The 20,407-nt window shown below is 42.7% G+C and overlaps 1 protein-coding gene across 1 annotated transcript in view; it reads left to right on the forward strand.

The window, feature by feature from the left end:
- The window catches only part of OXSR1 (oxidative stress responsive kinase 1), an 87,332-nt gene that overhangs the window by 44,785 nt on the left and 22,140 nt on the right, over positions 1-20,407 (forward strand). The window contains exons 5-6 of the mRNA XM_014873671.2: positions 8,723-8,778; positions 17,825-17,934. Of these exons, the coding sequence (XP_014729157.1) occupies positions 8,723-8,778; positions 17,825-17,934 (166 nt within the window). The remainder of the gene's footprint in view (positions 1-8,722; positions 8,779-17,824; positions 17,935-20,407) is intronic.

Here is a 20,407-nt window from a genome sequence, read left to right on the forward strand (position 1 = left end):
CCCTGCAGCACAAGGGTGCAGGTGGGCTCCAGAGTGGTGCCTCAAGGTGTGGCTGCTGCAATCAGGGCTTTGCCCCCCTGTCATTTCCCTCCCACCCAGGAGCTACCTCTGAACTTTGTCACTGTGTGTCCTGCAAAAAGTAACTTTGGTTTAGTCCAAAGGAAAACCCAACTGTTTGTTAGAACTATTCTGGCCTTTTATAAAAGGGAGAGGATTTAGGTTTTTCCCTCTGCTTTGCTACGTAGTGATGAGAAGCAGGAAAAATATGATGGAGAGTGGGAAAATAGAGGTTGGGTGATCTAAAGGTTCAACAGCAGTGACAGGTTTTGGTCAGTGATCCATGGCTGAGTTGTACAGTCAAATAATGGTGGTTTCCAGCAGTTCTCAAATTGTCAGGAGTATTTGAAGTTGATGTGTTTTCAGGGGGAATAATAATTCACTGTCTGCAGCACTAAATGTATCAAGTGAAAATGTAACAGACTCTTAGCTTTTACTCTGAAGAAACCGACTGCCATTCACACATGTACAGCACCATTTGTGACATCTTTTCTCATGTCATAGTTTTTATCTAGTGTAGATTGCTGAGACTAGGTCACCCAATTTAGAGTCTTGCAGCATCTCTCCAGCAGCAAAGTAATTGTTTAAATTGTCTTGTTCATCTGTTCTACTGTGATGATACATGATGTGAATATAACTCACTTCAAAAAGAGGGCTTTAGATATTGTTCCCTGTTTTGGTGCACCAGAATTTCTGGCCTTGATAGATCTTAAAAGCTGCATATGTAGAGGTGCTTTAAACATTTGTTCAGACTACTGCAGTCTTTTACTTCATGTCTTATGCTAAAGCTGGAGAAAAGGGCCACTTGCTAAATTTGTGTGGTAACACATTAAACACACTAGAAAGTTTTGCAAGGCTGCATCAGAAATCATTTTTTTATATTTGCTGAATTGAATTATATCTTGTCTTGATATTAAAAAGTAAAGTTAATACTTTCAAAAACAAAAGTGAGACAAAACCCACACATTTCAGACAAGAAACGAAGAACTGCCACAGAGAAATCTATCCCTTCATGGCCACCTGGAAAGCATCACTAGGTGAGACTGGGAGTGCAGAGAGGACTTATTTCCATTGTGCAGATATCTGATTTTATAACTGCTTTCTCCATTTTATGGGAAGAGCTGGATGAAATAGAGATCTTTCTTCCTATGCTGGTCATGCTTAAAACTGTTATCTTGGGGGTTTTGGAGAAGGAAGTGTTTCTGGCAGGTTTCTTGTGAGCCCTGGCTGTCTTGGATTTTTCTCCTCCTGTGTCACGTTGCAGACATGGCTGAGCAGGAGTTGTGGGTGGCTTTCTAGATAGGGACAGCTCTTGGCTGCATGGGGACTACCTTGGACCTTGTGTGTATAGAGATCGACTTACAGCTCCTCCAGAACAGGGTGCTTATTGCCTTTGGGAAATGGAGACCTTTTTGAGCTCCCCTATGTCAATTTTTTGTGGCCTAATTTGATCCAGATTGGTTCTGTATTTCCAGAATGACCTTTCATCTTTCCATCATGGCAGGGAGATGTGTGAATCAGTGACATTCCTGTTCCTTCTGCTACCTGATGCAGCTTGTACTCAAACTAGGGTGATGTACACGTGGTAATTTTGTGGCAATTCCTATTTCTGAGTGCACTAGGAACATCTTCTGACATGCAGGAGATACTGCAGCATCATGGTGTCACTGGTATTGCCACGTGAAACAAACCCACCTCCTTCCACGTGGAAGAATTTGACATGAAATACTGAAATAAGACCACATTATAACTTGACTATTTCCCTCTGTTACCAATGACTAAGGCAGGGTATCCCAAAAATATCTGGGCCTCCAGGGATAGGAAGAGACCTTGTGACTCCACAGCTCACTCTGTGTGTTGCTTTTAATGCAGCAGCTGTTAAAGGGTCTTTGTGCCTTGTCCCCACTGCAGTCCTTAGGAAGTAGGATCAGGAAATGGACAGGCTGAATAGATGAATTTGTGGAAGAAATGCTGTTACATTTTTAGCTGCTGTTCAATGTATGAAAGCTTGATGTCAAAGCCTGCTGGGCAGAGTCCTTTCCTTATACAAGAGAAAAAACCTGAAGTTCTGGCAGAGTAGGGGAAACTTGAAAAGTGTTTTGTGAAGTTGGAGATGGAGGTTCTCTCTTGCAGTAACTGCTGAAGCTTGTCAGAAGCTGTTTGGCAAATCCTCCTTTCCATGAGCTGATGTTAAAGCAGTGATGTGCTTTGGGGTGAATGTGTGCAGCAAAGGCCTCGTTTGCAGGAGGAAGAAGTGGGGCTTTGAGTATTGGTATGGTTAGATCATCTCCATGCTGGGAGACAGGCCTCGGTCCAGTGCTTGTAGCACTATTTTCTGTCTGAAAACTGTTGTTGAAGGGTTTGGATTTAGCTGTAACAACTTGCCCCTCGTTGATGTGCAATTGAGGTTACTTGAGCACTGGTGCTGGATGGAAGTGGAGTCCAGGGAGGCAGGATCTGTCCTTGAACTGCACCTCCCTTTAATCCTCTCTTAGGCTTGAACCACGTGGGAAGAGAAGGAATTAATGAGAGCACCAAACCATCAGTGACAAAGTTGGCACAGGAATGAAGTGTGAGCTGGACATAATTTGCTGAGATAAAGGAAAATTGCAGGCACTGCGATAACAGTGGCTGTGTGACAGACAGGGACACAGTGAAGGATGTGACATACTGCTGCCTGTCTCTTCATAACAGAGGTTTGCACCGAGTTAGCCCAAGGTCTGCAATTCTTTTTGTACAGCCTCAGCATATTCCCAGCCCCTGAGCTATTCGGACAACCAAGATGACAGTGAATTTCAGGCTGGTCTCCTGCAGCTTTCTTTAGTGAGTTGTCCCTTGTCCGAGCTGCCAGAGCAACTTGACCTAAAAGAAACCAAGTTTGAGTCATGGCTTCTTGGGCCCCAAATCCTCTACTTAAAGCAGCAGTCCACTTCTGCAGCATTGGAGGGTGGAAAATTGAGAGGAGTTGTACCTAATAAGTGTGCTGTGGAGCCTCTGAAAGATGTTTAATGTTTTTACAATGAAGTGCCATGGGAGATTAATTTCTCGTTACAGGGGTTAGCCCTTACTGGGGTTTCTGTTTGTCTATGCCAGGCCACAGGATGGAGTTCTCTCCCAAGAGGTCTTGACTGCACTCAGAATGATCTGCCTGGATCTAATAGGTGGGGCAGGGAGAAAACAAGTACTTGCTGTACTCCTAAAGCTCTCCGTGATTGAGGCTGCCAGTCCTTACCAGTGGGCTTTGTCTTCACATGGCTGTTTGCAAAGCCACAGTATGTCTGTCAGTTACTTCTGCTTTTCAAAGCCTTGCTTCAGACTGCTTAAAAAAAACCTTAAAATTCCTGGTAACATTGAACTATTCATCTTTCTCCAGCCATTAAAATGATAATTCAAAAACCTTTAATTATTCCCACCTAGGTAGCCCCTATGAAGGTGTAGCTTCAAAAATGCTTCCACCGTTTTGAGTCTTGGAGTTAATGATGAGTTGCCTTGTGCTGCTGGCTCAGCTCCTGTGTCGAGGCTCTGGTCTTTTACCACAGCCTAGCAGCTGACAGAGCAGCTCAGAGAAGAGGGAAGCAGCAGTTGCTGTGCTTCCCTGATCCTGGGCAATAAAGCATGTCACTGGGCTGCTCCCCCGCTGGAGCTTGTGGCAGCCTGGCTGCTGCTGCTGGCCCCGGCTGCCAGTGGCCACGAGGACGTGCTGAGAGGGCTGTGGATGAGCAGGGATGAAGCAAGCTGTGGACTTGGCCCTCTCCTCCCTCCTCTTGTGCTGGGCTCAGCAGGGAGTATGGAAGCTGTTCTGCCAGCTCTCCACCATTGGAAAACCTTCAAGCTCTGAGAGATGTTTGTGGGTCTGGCTCTGCAGTTCAGTATAATGCTGTAACAGGCAGGAATCACACCTCACCCCAGAGTTTGGGACTTTAGGTTCAGCACTGGCATGAAAATGTTAGTGCACACAGCTTTTCTGAGCAGGAGCAGGGACATGCTAATGTATATAGCACTTTCAATACAATTGCCTTGAATGCCTTTTCCTATGTTTTACTGAACGTGCTGACATTTGAGGGGGTAAAAATACTGATCTGCTTGCATGCTCCAAGCCTAGTTTACATTTTGCAGCTCTAAATGGTAAAGCTCTTGCCTGTCACCAGCTTTTTGTATCTTGGCTTATAAGGCCAAGGGAAGAGGTGACACAGGTAACAGCATGTTATTGAAGGGAATGTTTGATGGTAGAGGGACAGTAGCACTCATTTGGTGTAAAATGTCACAGATTGCCTCATATTTAACTCTATATAAAGATATTGTCCTGGAAGTATTTTACCAATTATTCAGAGCTATGTCAACTCCAGCAATTGGTTGCATTCAGCATAAATATTTTGAGTTATTCATTACCTTTAAAAGAAAATAGTAATTATTGCATCTTGCACCTTCTCTTTTTTTAAATGAAACTTGGCAGGACCTACCACTCCTTCCTCCTGCCAAATTATGCACTATAGAGTTCAGTCCATGAAAATTTATTGTTGCAGTTGATGTAAATTGCATCTAATGGGCAAGTGAGTCACGACTGTGCTTACAGCCAGCTTTGTGTTCTAAAGGCACATGCCAGCAGGTTGGAGGCAGAGGCAGAGTAAACAGGACTTATCTGTTTCCCCTCTCCTGTGACAGCTTTCTTCTCACTGCTGGGCTGCAGAGCTCCTGGGGCAACACTCTTTGCTCAGGTCCTCTGTTGTGGTTGCAGTGGCTGTAACAACCACTGTGGGGTGGGTACAAGAGCTGAGGGCTGCAGATGAGGGTGGATCTGATCATTTAGCAGGATTTTAAGGAATCTTTGTAGTGGGAACAAGCCACTGGGATACAGTTCGTGTAGTTTCCCTGTGCCCCACTGAAAAGTTAGTTGTGGGGAATGTGGGAACATGATACTTAAAACTGGGGAGCATCATCTCATTGCCTTCCTGTGCTCCCAAATCTCCTGTAGTTGGAGCTTGGCTGTAATTTTGTAGTTGGGATGAGATTTGGTTGTTCAGTACCTCATGCCTTAGGGCCCAGCCCCAACCTGGAGGCATTAACATGATGTGACTCTTGTCTGGTCCAACTGGGAAGCTAAACCAGTTTGGAATGCAGATGAAGAATGGTTTCTGCCCTGCTGTGAAACCTTTCAAGGCTGATGTGGAGAATCCAGCTCTGCACTGGAGTGAGTCCAAACTGCTCTTTCCACTCTGCTTGTGAAGTACAAGGTAAATAAAAACATAGTTGTTATTTTGTGGAAAGGCTCTTGAAGGCTTTAGAAGAGAGGAAGATGACAGCTGTGGAGCAGGAGTGTCCAGAACTACTATAGCATTTGTTAAGCTATTGACAAAGTTTACTCCAGCCTTCTGTAACTTCATTTAAAATGCAATATAATTATTGTTTATGCTAAAGCTGCTTCCTGTTTCCACTATAAAAATTATGCCAGAGGCACACCATTTATTCCCAGTGTATCAGCCCAGGATATGGTCATTACCACATTAATGGAAAATGCCTTCAAATTGTTACACTTGGCAATAACTATATCCTGGAGTAACAAACTTCTCACCATTCAGCTCACAAGTTTATAAGCATCTCCTGATGAAAATAAACAGGAAAGCACTGATTGTCTTTCCCCTGCCCCATTGCTTCAAATGCACTTAATTTTAATTATGATTTTAGAGGAGAACCTGCTTCCAAGATGTTGCTACTGTACCAGTATATGCTAAAAGGAAGGAGTTTGTGCCCACCCAGTGTTAAAGCTGCTCTGTGTTCACCTGATGCTGTTGCAGTGCTGTTACACTGGGGTGGGGAATGGATAGCTGGAAATTGTTTTAATGGAACAGTGACTCCCCAAACATCTTGCTGCCCCATCAGTTTTGCTGCTCTGGGGTGGAGTAGGCCAGACTGGGGTGAGTGACAGTCTTTGCAGAAGGCTGGTCGCTGTGAGGAAGTGCCACATGAAGTGATGATTTAATTCTGTAGTTAGACTTGGGTATTTGGCAGTGGCTGTTTTGGTCTCCTGGATTTCATACTGGTGACTTGTTTTAATTTCTTGATTCAGCTTTAAGCATCATATTTACTGACTTTTGTTTCCAAAGAGAAAATAGCAAATTGTAATTAATTCAAGCTGAAGTTAAAAAGAAAGCCAGCCTCTTGATTTGAGGGTGTTAAGGGCCTGGAGTCCTTTGGCTCATTTTTTCTATGGGATTCAATTTGAGTGCTAGTTTTGCTACTTCTTGCATTCCAAGCCTGTCCAGCTTGCTCTGCTATGGTGAGATGGTTTGGTGATAGGGAATGCCTGCTGTGTTCTGGCTGCTGTTGCTATGCCAGTGAAACCTGCCTGAGTTGTTTTGGATTGTGAAGTGTGTGATAGTTGAGACATCATCCTTAGCTTTGCTTAAAATCTTCCCTGGCACACCATGACTGAGTGTGGTCTCTTGTGGGGGCTTAGTGAGCCACACTTGCAGTTCTGCCAGAGGGGAAGTTTGGAAAGGCTGCACAGTACTGCATGGCCCAGCTTACTGAGGAAATGCTCCAGCATCCTGGGCTGCCTTGGAGTACAGATGGAAGAGGAAATTACTCTTACTCCAGTAAGAGAATTAATAACTTCAACAGGCAACCTCATGCATGCTGTTCCTTTCCTTCCCCATAACCTGGAACTGGCAGGGCCTCGTGCATCCTGGCTGTCACAGGACAATCAGCTGTGGGTAAACATTTCCAGTAGGATTGGAGAGTTTCCTGAACACCCTGTGTTCCTTCTGAATTAGTGCTGGTGTGCAGGGGGATTCCTGGAGGTGGCTGTGCCTGTGCCAAGCACATTTCACACTGTGTGAGCCAGCTCCTTACCTAGGACACAGCAGACTTTGGTGCTGCATTCGTGTGGGTCCGTGTGTTCCTGGGGCTGGAACCCAAAGGCATCTTCTACCTAAATATTGGCAGGGAGGTTTTCCATTCCTCCTTGTTATGGACCACGAGCAATTTGTGGGAGTGCAGGGCTCAGTCAGGTTTGTGTCTCTCATGGCAATTAGCTCAGCAGCACCAATTGTACTGGATTTAGCCTGTGGATGCTAATGGGGGTCCTGTAGCCACCTGATTAATTCTGCATTTAATCCCTTTAGGGTCTTCATGTATTTAAGAGCATCCACTGATGCTGTGTTGTCTGCAAAGGCTACCAGGTGCTGGTTGTAGGAAGAAAACAAAAATCATGTTTCTGGAAGGGAAAGTCAGCTTCTTGAGGCTATCAGATCAGTATGAAACTCAGAAGTTGTGATGCGTCTTCATTATGAAAGCAAATTAGAATTTTTCCTGTACTTGCTCTCACACCTGTGCTTCAAACTGGGATTAGGCTTCAGGATGGGCCCTGCTAGCAAAAGGTGTACATTTGACACAACCTGAAATACCAGTTTGAAGGCTAAAGGTGCTGTCAGCTGCAGTTTGCTGTTCATCTTTAGTGGGGTTGCCTTATGTGCAGTTTTTGTTCTGTTATGTACTGGGGAAAAGCCTTGCCATGCTGCTGTCCTAGACTGGGTATTGGGAAGAGTCTGACAAATGCTAGTGCTGGAGAGGATGTGTTTAAAATTATCCTGGCCTGGAACTGGCAGTGGCCCAGCCTCCTCTTCAGAATAGCAAGGCCAAGAAGGAAGAGATTTCCAAGGCCTGACTGGGGCTCTTTGGCCAGGCCATCACACCAGTTCTGTTCTCATGATGCACTAGGGAGCAGAGGAAAAAATAGCTTTGGACTTCTTTCTGTATGTGAAAGGATTTGGAATATCTGTCAAAGGCAGTGGAGGGAAAATCTGCTTACTTTGAGGTTGTTTTCCTCTTTTTGCTCCTGTTCCATGTTGGTTCCTGGGCAATGCAAACTTAGCAGCCATGCTGATGAACAAGGATGTCAATTATGAAGTCCATCTCTTGGGTTGGCATGTGGAGCAGCCCGTGAAAATAAACTGGAAAACTTCAAAGTGTTTGCAGTGACAATAGTGTTCCCCTCAAGGATGGACAAGTGTTGCTGTTAACCTGAAAACCAGAGCTTTTAGCTAGAAAGAGGATAGTACAAAGCATTTGCAGCACATGCTGGATATTCTTGTGTGTTTATTCATTAAAAGAAAAAAAAAATAACAGGGAGACTCTTTTCACTGACCAGGCTCATTAAGCCAGGAGCAAACAACATTTTTCTACTCTCTGGATTTTTACCAGTGTATGGGGCTAAACTGATTTCCTGAGGAAGGATGGGAACTTTTCCAGGGCTGGAGAATAGTGAGATGTGGGACTGGGGGAGAACCAGATCAGTTCACTCTCTCTTCATGTCCCTTCCCCTAAAGGGATACATGAGTATCTGATCAGTTCTAGGTTTCACTTTTTACCTTTTTAGCTAACTCTAAGAGCCTGAAACAAACCACTTTCCTTGCATATTTAAGGGTACTTTCTGCAAAGTTTTAATTGTTGTGTAGTGTAGTACCCAAGTATAGGTGTGTAGTACCTGAAATATAAATCATGTAAATACTGCCTAGTGCCTGTCTACTGAAGTTACATTTAAGTACCTATTTCTGTGTGATTTGAGGCTCGAAATACCAGTATAAGAAATAACCTTTTAATGTATTTTTTTGTTGGTTGAAGTAAAGATTTAACGACTTCCACTTATTGTTGCTTTATCTTTCTGCAGGGATGTGAAAGCAGGAAATATTCTTCTTGGAGAAGATGGCTCAGTGCAAATTGCAGGTAACTTTCCTGGTAGCTTTGAGTAAACTTTAGGCATAACTGCATATCCAAAGAAATCATTTAATGATCAAGGAGAAACCTGCATAAAAATGTTGGCTTCAAAAAGCCCCACAGTTCATAAAACAAACCAAAAACCCCAACAACAAACAAACCACAAACCAAAATGAAAAGCCAACCCTGAGTTTGTCTTATCTTAAAATACTATTACTTGAAATAATGACAGTCAGGAGATATAAATCATTTGATTGTCAAGTCCTCAGAATCAATAGATGAGATAAAGTTCTTGGCACAAGCTAGTCAGATTTTTTACATCAGCAAGTTTATAGGCTTGGAAGTGGAGTGCACAGACCTCACCGATTTATCATTGACGTGTGAGGTGGTTTTGCTCAGGTCTCTGTGAAGGGTGGACAGATCCATCAGAAGGAAATGGGCATATCTGATGGGAAAAGTCATTTAAGGAAAGATCAGCTGGTCAAACTGCTCCTGTGGATGCTCCCTGCTCCGCTTCAGTTGAGCTGGATGGCAAAAGAGGATGTTCAAGTGGCTGCCCTGGCCCAGCCCAAACTGGAAGTCTTGGAAGCAGTCATGCAAGGAGAGGCTGTTAAGTTGCTTTAGCTAATACAGATGTGCCTGGAGATGTCTGCTGCAGTCAGTGCTGACATGAGCTGCAGCAACAGAGCTGTGCTGGAAACAGTCCTGGGTTGGGACAGACCATGTGGGAAAGGGTATTGTGTGGAGTGTTTTGCCTCCTGATCCTCTTCTGATATTTTATTTTATACGTGTTCCTACAGCCTTCACTCTTCTTTCCAGAAGTCCAAAATTATGCCCCATCCCTGAAAACATTCAAAGTTGAATGGGGGCTTTGAGCAACCTGTTCTGGTTGAAGGTGTCCCTGTCCATTGCAGGGGGTTGGACAAGGTGGCCATTAAAGGTCCCAACCCAAACTATTCTGTTTGTTTGTTATTATTCTTGCAGACTAAGTAAGCCAAGATTTTTGGAGAGTACATTTAGAACCTGTGATATTTGTTTTTCCTTCTCTTCCCAGCGTGCTGTTTTGCTATCCTGAGTACAGTTTTTCTCCAATTCTCTTTTTCCTCAGTGCTGTGTTCTTCCCATGGATCTTATAGTGCCTTTCCAGTCCCAGCTACATCTAGCTGGGGAGCAGAGCTTGTGTACCATCCTGCCAGCTTGGCAAACATCCCTGTACATGTGTAACATTCTTTATCCCATATTTAATTGGGAAGAGCCATATCTGTGTGTGACAAGGTCTCTTCTTTAGTGCCCTGTCCTGCTGGTAGAGTCACAGCAGTGGGTCAGGCTGGTGTGCTGGGAGTTTAGGGATGAGGCAGTGACTGTTGTATGAGGGAGAAGTGCCTGTAGCATTGTTTATTCCTTTGGAATATCTGTGCCTGGCTTTGGATCTTGGAATGAAAGGTGTTGGTTTTCCACCAGGAAGTAGAACATGCTGCAATGCAGTTTTTTTATAGGTAGCTCTCCTCTCTGAAGAGGACAATAAGCCCTTTTACAGGACCTAACACCTATTTCTGTTTAAAACCTCAAGTATCTTTGTTTTATTTTTTAAGTCTCTGGTGCCCTTAATGCCGCTGTTTTATTTCTAATGAGGTGTAAATCATTGAATTATGTAGCAGCTGATGGAAGGTAGAAAGTGGCTTCTCAAATGCTCAAAGGAGCAAACTTTATACAGTGAAATCCTACAGGCTTTTTTTTTTTCCATAATGGGACCAAGATACAACACGTTGGATTTTTAATTGAGGAGCTTTTGATGGTGTTTTGGGAGAGGCTGCAAAAGGCTGTAACTCTTGAGTGTTTCTGCCAGCTTAGAGAGAGCTTCTTGTGTTTCTCTTCCACAAGACTATCAGGGCTTGGCTTTTTTTTGTATTAAGGCTCACTGGCAATAGGTACTTGCTTGTGTATTTTTTCTGCTGAGCAATTTTTAATTGATAAATAGATTTATGGTTGACTGGTCTTAGCTCTGTGCATTTCAGAGGATTTATTTTGTCTGTGGTTGTACAAGTTCCCTAGACTGAACTACTCATGGTTTATATGTGCAACACTTAAATGATGAAATCCACCTCTCTACATATCCTGCAAAAGCTGCACTGCAAGATGTGCAAAGTTCCCCCTTTACAAATTCTTTCTTAGAACATGCAGAGGGACCAACCCTGCCACCTTTCATCAGCCACAGCAGGGCTGCTAAACCAAGGTCGGAGGGGTCACTGCAGTGGCAGGAAGCACTTTGGTTTCCGTGGAGGCAGCTGATGACTTGAAAGAAATGAAAATAAATGAATAAATAATAGAGAAGAGCCTGACCTGGTCATAACATGAGATTTTGTTTCTGTGGGAATTTCTGACACTTAAGCTTCCTTGCCTCTTGACCTAGGATGAAGTAGCAGAATTTCTGGGGAATTTTTTGAGGAGGAAAAAATGCTGGAAGCAAACCAATCCCAATAAAACAAGGTTTGTTTCAGCGAGATCAAAGCACTTGCCTTTGACAATAATATTAATGCATATTATGAATAATTCTCTTGATTGTTGAGTGCTTCAATTATGAGCCGAATGACATCACTTCGTTCCCATGAAACAAACGCTCTTTAAGTTTCACTGGAAAGTTACACCAGGAGATAAAAAACAAAAGATTGATCAGCTGTGGAATGTAGCCTGAGGGTTGGAGTGAATGGGGCACCTCTCTGCAAGGAACTGGTTTGGTATACATGAAAAATTTAAATCATGTAGCAGGGAAGAAAGACTTCCATTCTTTTAAAATGACTCCTTCCTTTCTGCCACTCCTCTATCCAAACTGCCTGTAAGCAGTTGTTAAGAAGGTCTTATCCAATCTCTGGCTTTTGTGACCTTGTGTTCCTGTGCGTTTCCTACTGCTTGACACAATTCCTGTTCCTTGTCCCAGATGAAATGTAGTTCTCAAATTTAAACGAAGAATGTACATCTCAATGTGGAAATCCTTTGGAGGAAAAAAGCCAAGATGCATGTGAGGTTGAGTGGTAGAAACCTCACTGCAGGACTGTACCTCCACAATGTGAATTTCATTGCTTGAGAGCTTCACTGTGTGGAATTCATGGCAGTAATTTTGCTGCAGTATTACACAGTTCTAACCAGTGAAAATTAAAGCCTCTTTTGTGAATTTTGGGCTGTGCAATTCTGTGAAGGCTGAACAGAAAAAGTAACTTGATGAAGGTGTGTCAGACATTTCTCATGTTCTGTTTGTAACCCTGAATTGATGTTTGTGCATATGGGGAAAGCCACTGTGGGAGCACGGTGAGTTGAAGGTGGCTGTAGGTAAGGAGATGAAGAGATCTATGAGTTCTGGGGCATTTGTTGGAAGTGGGAATTCTAAAAATTCCTCTAATGGCTTGCACAAATTCCCAGCTTGAAACTCCTCCCCAAGTCTTATTTTTACTCATGACTATTTTTAACTGTATCACTCGTTTGGCTTTCAAAAAGTGCATCCACTGAACCAAGGAGAAAATTGTCTTTAGGTCTCACTGGTCAGCTGGATCTGTTAAAGTGAGGCAGTTTGCTTCTATCTTAACATTTCTCTTGTTTTCCCCAAGGGCACTGGCTTGGGCTTGTGGCTTGGCACCAAGTTTTTGGAGCCTGTTGCAATTCAGAGTGTCACTTTCTCAGTTTGAAGTGTTCTCCTTCACACGGGATTAATCTGTCTTGTGGAGAGAGCAGGACTCTTGCCCTGATACCATTGTTCTGGGCTGTGCTGACAGTGGTTGCAATCTAAATGGAGATAGCCATGTTCTTTTGTGTTCCAGCCTCACCATGGCAATTACTTCATTTCTTTTAATCAGAGCATAAAACCTCTTTGCCCTGGCATTTGTCTCCCTGGAGTCTGAAAGTGCATGGATAAAAACACTGTCCACATAAAACTGCATCGGCATCAGTATTGATGCATAAACCAGGAGATGGCTTCTTACAGTAAGCAAGGCTTTGCATTTGTCAGTTTATTTAATTATGCAGGACCTATAAATTACTGTGGAATGAAGTGCATGTCTTGATAGACTGGGAAGGGATGGGAGAGGTTGAGGAGAAAATCTCCCAGGGTGCATGAGACTTGCTCACTATGAGCCACTCTCCAGCCATGGTGTGATGTGAGCATTCTACTGATACTGAATGCAGACTAAATCTTTTTTTTTCCCCAGATTTTATCCACTGGGATATTAAATGCTGTCACTCACCTCTGAGATTGAATGTGATGATACAAAGTCTGCTGAAGGCAGAGAGGTGCACATCCCTCCATGTGTGGATTTTTTGGTTGTGGAGACAATAACACGATCTCTTTGGGATTTAAATCCAGAGAATTCTAATGTGCACTCCTGAGAGGTGCCCACAGTGTCAGCCATGGCCTGGGCAGGCTGTGTTGCCAAGCAGTTGAAGTAGATAGAGATTTCACTAAGTCGTTCAGGACTTGCTAATTGATCCTGGGCAAGTTGCCTAACCCCTCTCTCTTTATCTATTTATAAAACGGGGATAGTTAAGGCCAGGCAAAACTTGTGTAACTGAATTTGTGTAACTTTCCACAAATCCATGCCAGCTTGTCACCGGTTCGCTGTGTTCCTGACTGCTCTTAATTCATTGCACTAAAATAGCACTCCACATAAACATTGAGCTATGATGCAGGCAGTGTCATTCCCCACTTTCCCTTAGGAAACTCTAACTTTGGGAGATTAAATTGCCTGAACAAGGGGCAAGGCACAAATCTAACTTGGGATGGGAGTGTCAATTGCAGGGTTCCCTCGAGGAGCCTGTGTTATATCATGAACACCTTGGAGCCTCTTCTCCCTTTCAAAAAAAAGGGCCTAAAGTATTTTTCTCTATGCTTGGTGGAGACTTTTTGGGCCTCTCCTCTTGCAGCAGCGAATTGTGAAATAACTTTTTATTTGTCACTTGTACTATCTGTTTCCTGAAGAGATGTTGCACTGTTTGACTGTTGAAACCACTTGTGAATGTCTCTGAGGGCCGTGGGTAGCGTCACCCAGCCTGGGCTTTGTCATTCTGAAGTTACTTTGTGGAGCAGGAGGACAAGTGTACATTTACAGATCCAATACCACTGTGCATCCATCTAGACTTTAAAAGGAAAGAAGCCTTTGATTCTTGTTCTCCACTAATCTTCCTTTTATCTGGTGTCTTACCACCTGCTGCCTTCTCAGCACAAAATTGCTATTTATCACTGCCTTCCTCTTCTTGCTGCCAGGTTCATTCATCTTCAGTGCTCTAAAAGCTTTAAGGCTTACAGGAAAGCACTAAGTACAACTGCAGATATTTTCTGATGGTGAACAGCTGAACAAGAAGGAAGGTGACCAGTGAAAAAAACCACTTAGTGCTATCTTCTGAAACACTTCTTGTTTAAAGACTCAAAGTGGTTTTGAGGTCAAGATTGAATGATTCTGTTTTTCTGCCCCTGTTGAAGTTGAAAACTGCTTTAGGGTCTGATTCAAGTACACCGAGCTCTGTAGGAGCCCTTCTGGTATTGGCACGTTTTGGTCCTGGCTCTTGGTGCACGTTCTTCCTTCCTTTCCCTTCTATGTACCTTGTAGGTAGCTACATGCAGTAGCAGGTACTTGGGCTTTTAGGATTAAAGTAATGTTACAATATGAGATGGCCAAAGAGAGATTATTTTTAACAGCTGACTTCTCGATTTGGATAAAGCAATCTAGAATATGGTAGAAATGTATCTTCCTGAGAGACATACCTGCAGTAGTACTTGTTGTGATGTGGTCCTGCCACAGCATTTTTGTGTTGCTGAGTTGTTTGTGCTAGATCTTCCTTTTCAGCTTCTACATTTCCTGAGTGGCCAGAGTAGTTTTTAAGTTTGACAAATTGGATACCTTAGTACCAGGAATTGTTGCCTCATGGCATGCTGTTTCAAACACTATTCTTCAGCTTCAATGCCACTGTAGAGTGTCCTGTGGGGTATATGGTTTGCAACATGTGTTTCTGCTGGAAGAGACAAAATTGGCTATATTTTGTGCAGAGCTTGCATCAGCAGAATTGACATTCCCATCCTGGATTTTGCTGTGATATGAGAGTCTGGAGATACACATCTTTACGGGGTTTTTTAGCAATCTTTGGGTTTAAATGACTGAAACAGCTCTAACAGATGAGTCTTTTGTACTTTGCTTCAGAAAAATGGAAAAGAAAAAAAATCCCACCACTTTCATCCAGACACCCTGGAGACTCTTACTGGCTATCATATTGCTGGAACTCTGCAGTTTTTGGGCTCCTTTAGGATATCTGACAGTCGCTGGATCCCCAGCAGTGGTGGTTACTGGTATTGCAAGCCAGGTCCAACGGTTTCCAATTCCTCCCTGTCTCTGGTGATTCAGTCCTTTCCAGTTATCACTGTAGTGAGCCAATATAAACTACGAGCTGCCAAGGAAGAGTACAAATGTGTAAACACTTCAGAGCTATCCTGAATTTGATGGATTTTCCCGTTTTCTAGAGTTAAATTCATCTGCAATGACCTAGTTCTGCTTAAACCTTTCTGGGGGCAGAGAGACTGAGGTGCAGATGGTCCCAACTGCTCAGAAGTAGGGATTGAACCTGAACTTGTGGTTGAGGTTGTGTTTTATTGCTTTGCAGATATTTCCTGAGAGCAGGCACATTCTTATCTGAATAGCTGGGGCTTGGATAAAGTTAGTAAGATGACATTTGAGAAGATGGTCTCAAAGTCATTCCTTACAGGGGAGTAGCACAGGCTGTTTGAGCCTGTTTTAGTCCACTGGAAATGAGGGAAATTAATTGGGAAAACATTAAATAAATCAACCATGTAATGAAATAAACTTTAATTCCATTTAAGCTTTCTTCAGATGGCAGATGTAGGGGTCTGATTTCCATCTGGTCTTTATAAACCCATGTTTGATGTGAGATGTGGTGAATACTGTGTGAAGGACTTGTATTTTTACTGCTGGAATGCTTTTGCTTTGAATGGCATTTCCTCTCCCCTCAAAATGACTGCATGGAAACTTGAGGTAAGATAATATGTGCAAGTTCAAATACAGCACATTACAATAAAATGCTGATGGCACTTGGACAAGTTTCTGTTAGTATTATCTTATTTAAAAGAACTTCTAATTGCTCTTGTGTTTAGAACAATAGATCTTGGGAGACTTCCTGTAATGAGCAGTGAAAGGCAACTTCACTCTGAATCTTTTAGGGAGCTCCTGCAGTTTCTGAGAAAAGCAGAGATGGTGGATACTCACATGGAAAATCTCAATGCAAAAATCACTCTTGCAAAAAGTGGGTTTTCCAGAAGGTTCAGATGTCAGTAGCGATAGGGACAGTGATCCATCTAGGTGTGCTAAAACTTGAAGCATATTAGGAAGCTAAAATGCCTTTGGGAACAGGAAAAGAACAGGACAACACATCTGGAAGAGCTGAATCCTAATGATAGGCTTTTGTTAGTGCTAGTTTTAGCTCTGTGATTTCTATGCAACTTTCTTTAATGTTTAAACACATCTAGTACTTCAGTGAGCACTAAGTTCCTGTCCTGGAAGTCTCTAACTGAACTGAGCTGGAAGCTTTCAGCATCTTCTGAGTGATAACTTCAGAGATGTTTCTCAAAGATTGAAATCCTAATGAGAAGTGACTCACTGCACTGCTGGTGTGATGCTGAGGGAACTTGGGACAGTCCTCATACAGATACCATGACTTGGATGTTGTAAGGAGGCATCTTATGATGCAGTTAATTCTTCAATTTAACATCCTTAAGCCATGGAGTAACTCTGGCTCCTCTGGCCACAGAGGCAAAGGCTTTTACATTTTGCATTGTCAACAGAGTTTCAAGAATTTTCAAACCAGTTGTGATCAATAATGTTCTGGTTTTGTGTTAAATAGCCCTGGAATTTCTTAGATTTGCTCTCCAAGTCTGTCATCAATCTCAAAATTGGCATTTGAGATTGTACTGTTTAAAAAAAACCTCTGTGTGTGGATAAAGTTATGGGGAATTGAGCTATATATTGAGTTACAGGTCCATTGCAGGCCTGGAACTTGGCAATATTTATATATTGTAGTTTGGAGCAGATTGAGAAGAAATACAGTTCTGTGTTAGCAGTTTCCCTGACACTTGATTTTTATTTTTTTTCTCCTTCCAAACAAAGTGCCATCTTCTCTTGAATGACTGGTTGCCAGATCTTTTGTAATGCTCTTCTCTGAACAAACGTGCTTTATCCCATTTCTGTCCCTGTATGCTGCTGCTGGTAACTTCTGTTTTCCATGTCATTCTTAATTGCATAAAACATGAGGTTACAGCATAGTCCTCACATAAGAGTGTTTTATTCAAAGAAATGCAATTGCCAGTGAGTGCAAAGGGCATCCTTGAGCACCCTGGTTTGTGGAAGGTGTTTCAGGTGGGGTCATGCTGTGCAGGGTGTGAATCACTGTTCGTGAGGCTTCCCTGGGATACTCGGGCTGGTTTGTGGCATGTTCAGTATCATCAGGAACCAGTCCAAGCACTGAGCACTTCAGCCATGGAGGATTATCAAATAAAGCATATTCTGGTAATAAAACATCATCCAGAATAAGGGGCTGATACCTCAGGACAGTTCAATGTTTTCAAGGGATGTTTTCTGCACCCAGCTTGATTGCTGTGGATGTTCCAGGGTGCTGCTTGAGGGTCAGTACAGTTATGTGTGTATGCAAATGTAAATACAGCTCTGGCTGGCAGGGCAGGTTTGTACAGCAGCAGGGCTGCTGGGGGAGTGTGGGCAGGCTCTAATGTGACCAGTGGGCTGTAATGGAAAGTGGAATTTTCCTCTTTGCCGGCCGGGGCTGAGAGCTCTGCTGTCCCCAGGAATTGAATGGTGAACTGCTGAATGGCAGTTCATGTAGCAGCACTCTTAGCTAACTGTTGATCATTCCTCCTTTATTAGGAAACCCCTCATGCGTGACTGCATGATCTGGTACTTAATAGGTGGCTGGGAATATGAGGGGAAAGAAGGGACAGCCCTTCAGTTTGCTCAGGATGTGTTCTTAATGAATTTTGCTGCTGTTTTCGTTTCAGACTTTGGTGTTAGCGCGTTCCTGGCCACTGGTGGTGACATTACCAGGAATAAAGTCAGGAAAACCTTTGTGGGCACACCTTGCTGGATGGCACCAGAAGTTATGGAACAGGTGAATTGTTTTTCCCAGTGTCCTCTGAGCTGATCTGTACCTGGAACTCCCTGCTATCAGCAATGACTATATTTATTTCTAACTATGATTATAAATTGACATCCTGAAGGGTTTTCTTAAAAAATTTCTTAAAACCACTGGATTTTCTTGACTTGTCTATTGCAACCAGAATCATACTGGGGAATGTTAAGTATTCAGTAGATTTTTGCCTCATTGCTTCTCTTCGGGCTCCTGCCTAAGGTGAGGATGAGACAGCTCAGTTTGTTGCATAAAGAAGATTAACCTGCCCATCCCTTTTGCATGAATGTGAGGTAGAATATAAATAGTTTCACACCTGGTAAATATGCATATTCACAGCTCAGCAACGTGCTCTTGTGCATCTGCAAACATAAGAATTTGGGGTAGTTGTGACATGTCAGAGTGGGGAGTTAATTCAGTATAATAACATGCATTTGACTTCATTCAGGATTTTGACTTCTCTTGGCGTGTGAGTAAATGCTGAGGAATGCTTGCATCTCCCCCTTCTTTTTCTGCTCTTTTGGCTCACTAAAAGATGCCATACTTCTTTCCCTTGCCCATGGAGAAATGTCACTTTTTGTCCTCCGCTGCTTCCAGACTAAACTACAGAAGCTATGTCTGTGTGACTTCTGATGGACATCTGGAAACTTTGTTTAATGTAAAATTGCTGCCCATTTCTGAGCAAGATTCACAGAGAAAATAGTATTACCAAGGTATTTGCAGCAGCTGTCAATGGCATTGGTGCTCACTGCCATGAACATTCCAAAAATTGTCTGTCATCTCCTTAAAATCAGTTTGACAGAGGCCTGGGTTTCTGACAGGTGTGCTAAGCAGAAATATATAACTGACTATACATGGGTTTCCATTTTCCTTTCCAGTTTTTTAAAACAAAAATATTTAAGGATTTGTTTTATTAAAGTAAATCCACTTGATACACTTCTCCTTGCTATTGTTCCCAATAAAATATTTTGAAGCTTGGGACGATCTTGACCAAGACCTTCATATATATCTGTATTTAAAATTCAGCTAAATATGAGTGCATTAAATGGCATTTTAATGCATTTTTTTCCTCCACCTAAAACTTTTTGAGCAATGGAGATGATAATTTTGGAGTAGCTTAAATATGTTATTGCTGAACACTTGTTCAATGTTTGGCCTTTTCAGTGGCTCCCCATGGTGGCACCGAGGGGCTGGTGCATTCCAGCACTGCTGCAGCCTCCTCAGAGTGCAGGTCTAACAGGGCAGAATAAAAGCACACTTCCCCAGTCAGGATTATCTTTTCAGACTTAGTTCTGAACTGCTTCATTGTCATATTCTTCTGGATTTTTCTATTTAGTGCTGAGTTAAAATAAAAATAGAGTATTTGGTGTTTCCAAAGCTAGATCAGAGCTGTCCCTTGCTTTTCTGTCCTGTGTGTTGTGCCCAGGGCTCAGCAGCCTGGCCAGGATGCAATGGTGCTGCTCTAGGCTCTTTGCAGCTGCAGTCCTCAGGACAAAAAGGAAAAATACCCTAAGGAGGGAGCTAAAAATGGGAAATAAAGGTTTCAATAACAAAGTGAGGGGTGGTTCCCCACAAATGTGTTTCCAAAGGAGGTAAGTTTTTTTTTTTACACAGAGCAGTACCTCCACCAAGGCTGTGTGTATCTAAGCACTTACAAATATCATGTTAAAACAGTATTTGGGATGTTGATGATGGTGATGTGAAACCCTTCCATGTCCATTAGATGATCTTGCTGCCTTCCAGCAGGTGTCACTCTGAGCCCCTGGATCCAACTGGGAAGAAGGACAGAGGGCTTGCTCTAGGCTGGCCTTTGAAATGTAGATGTTATCGACCCAATTCCATCTGGTTTACTTCAGCACCATTAAATTCCTTCAGAATGTTAATATTTGATTGCTCAACATTGTCTTTTAATGTATGGTCACTTAATGCATTTATGGCAAAAAAAAAAGTTGAGAAAAATAAATGTTGTTGATATAAACTAATTACAGGGTGGTGACTAATGTATTGGACAGATGTCAAGATGAACTGCTGCAGACAGTCTTGAGCTTTATAGCTTTCACTTGCAAGCAGGATTAGGTAAAATAATGAAAAAAAACCTTGCCCTAAACAGTTAAAATCTTGTCAGGAAATTGAGAGTTGTACAGTGTATTGGTGTGCTGCAAGAGTAAGAAAGATTAAGAAATGCCCAAGAATTATTATCAAAACCTAAAAAAGCATGAGAAGGCAAAGAACCACCTTTACAGTGTATTTCTTTTTGTCCTGTGTTCTTTTAAATGTTACTAGATATCTGTTGTTTATTTAACTGACTTGAAATCTGTTCAAAGTCATGGCATCCATAAACTGAGGCACTTCAAGAAACATTTCAGACTTTTTGGGCTCATGAAAATTGTGCTTACAGGGTGGAAGAAATCAGTGCAAAATATAAATTCCTGTCTCTTGAACAAGTTTCAGTCCA

Source organism: Sturnus vulgaris, chromosome 1 (assembly GCF_052056855.1).
Source record: "Sturnus vulgaris isolate bStuVul1 chromosome 1, bStuVul1.hap1, whole genome shotgun sequence".
NCBI classification, from domain to species: Eukaryota; Metazoa; Chordata; class Aves; order Passeriformes; family Sturnidae; genus Sturnus; species Sturnus vulgaris.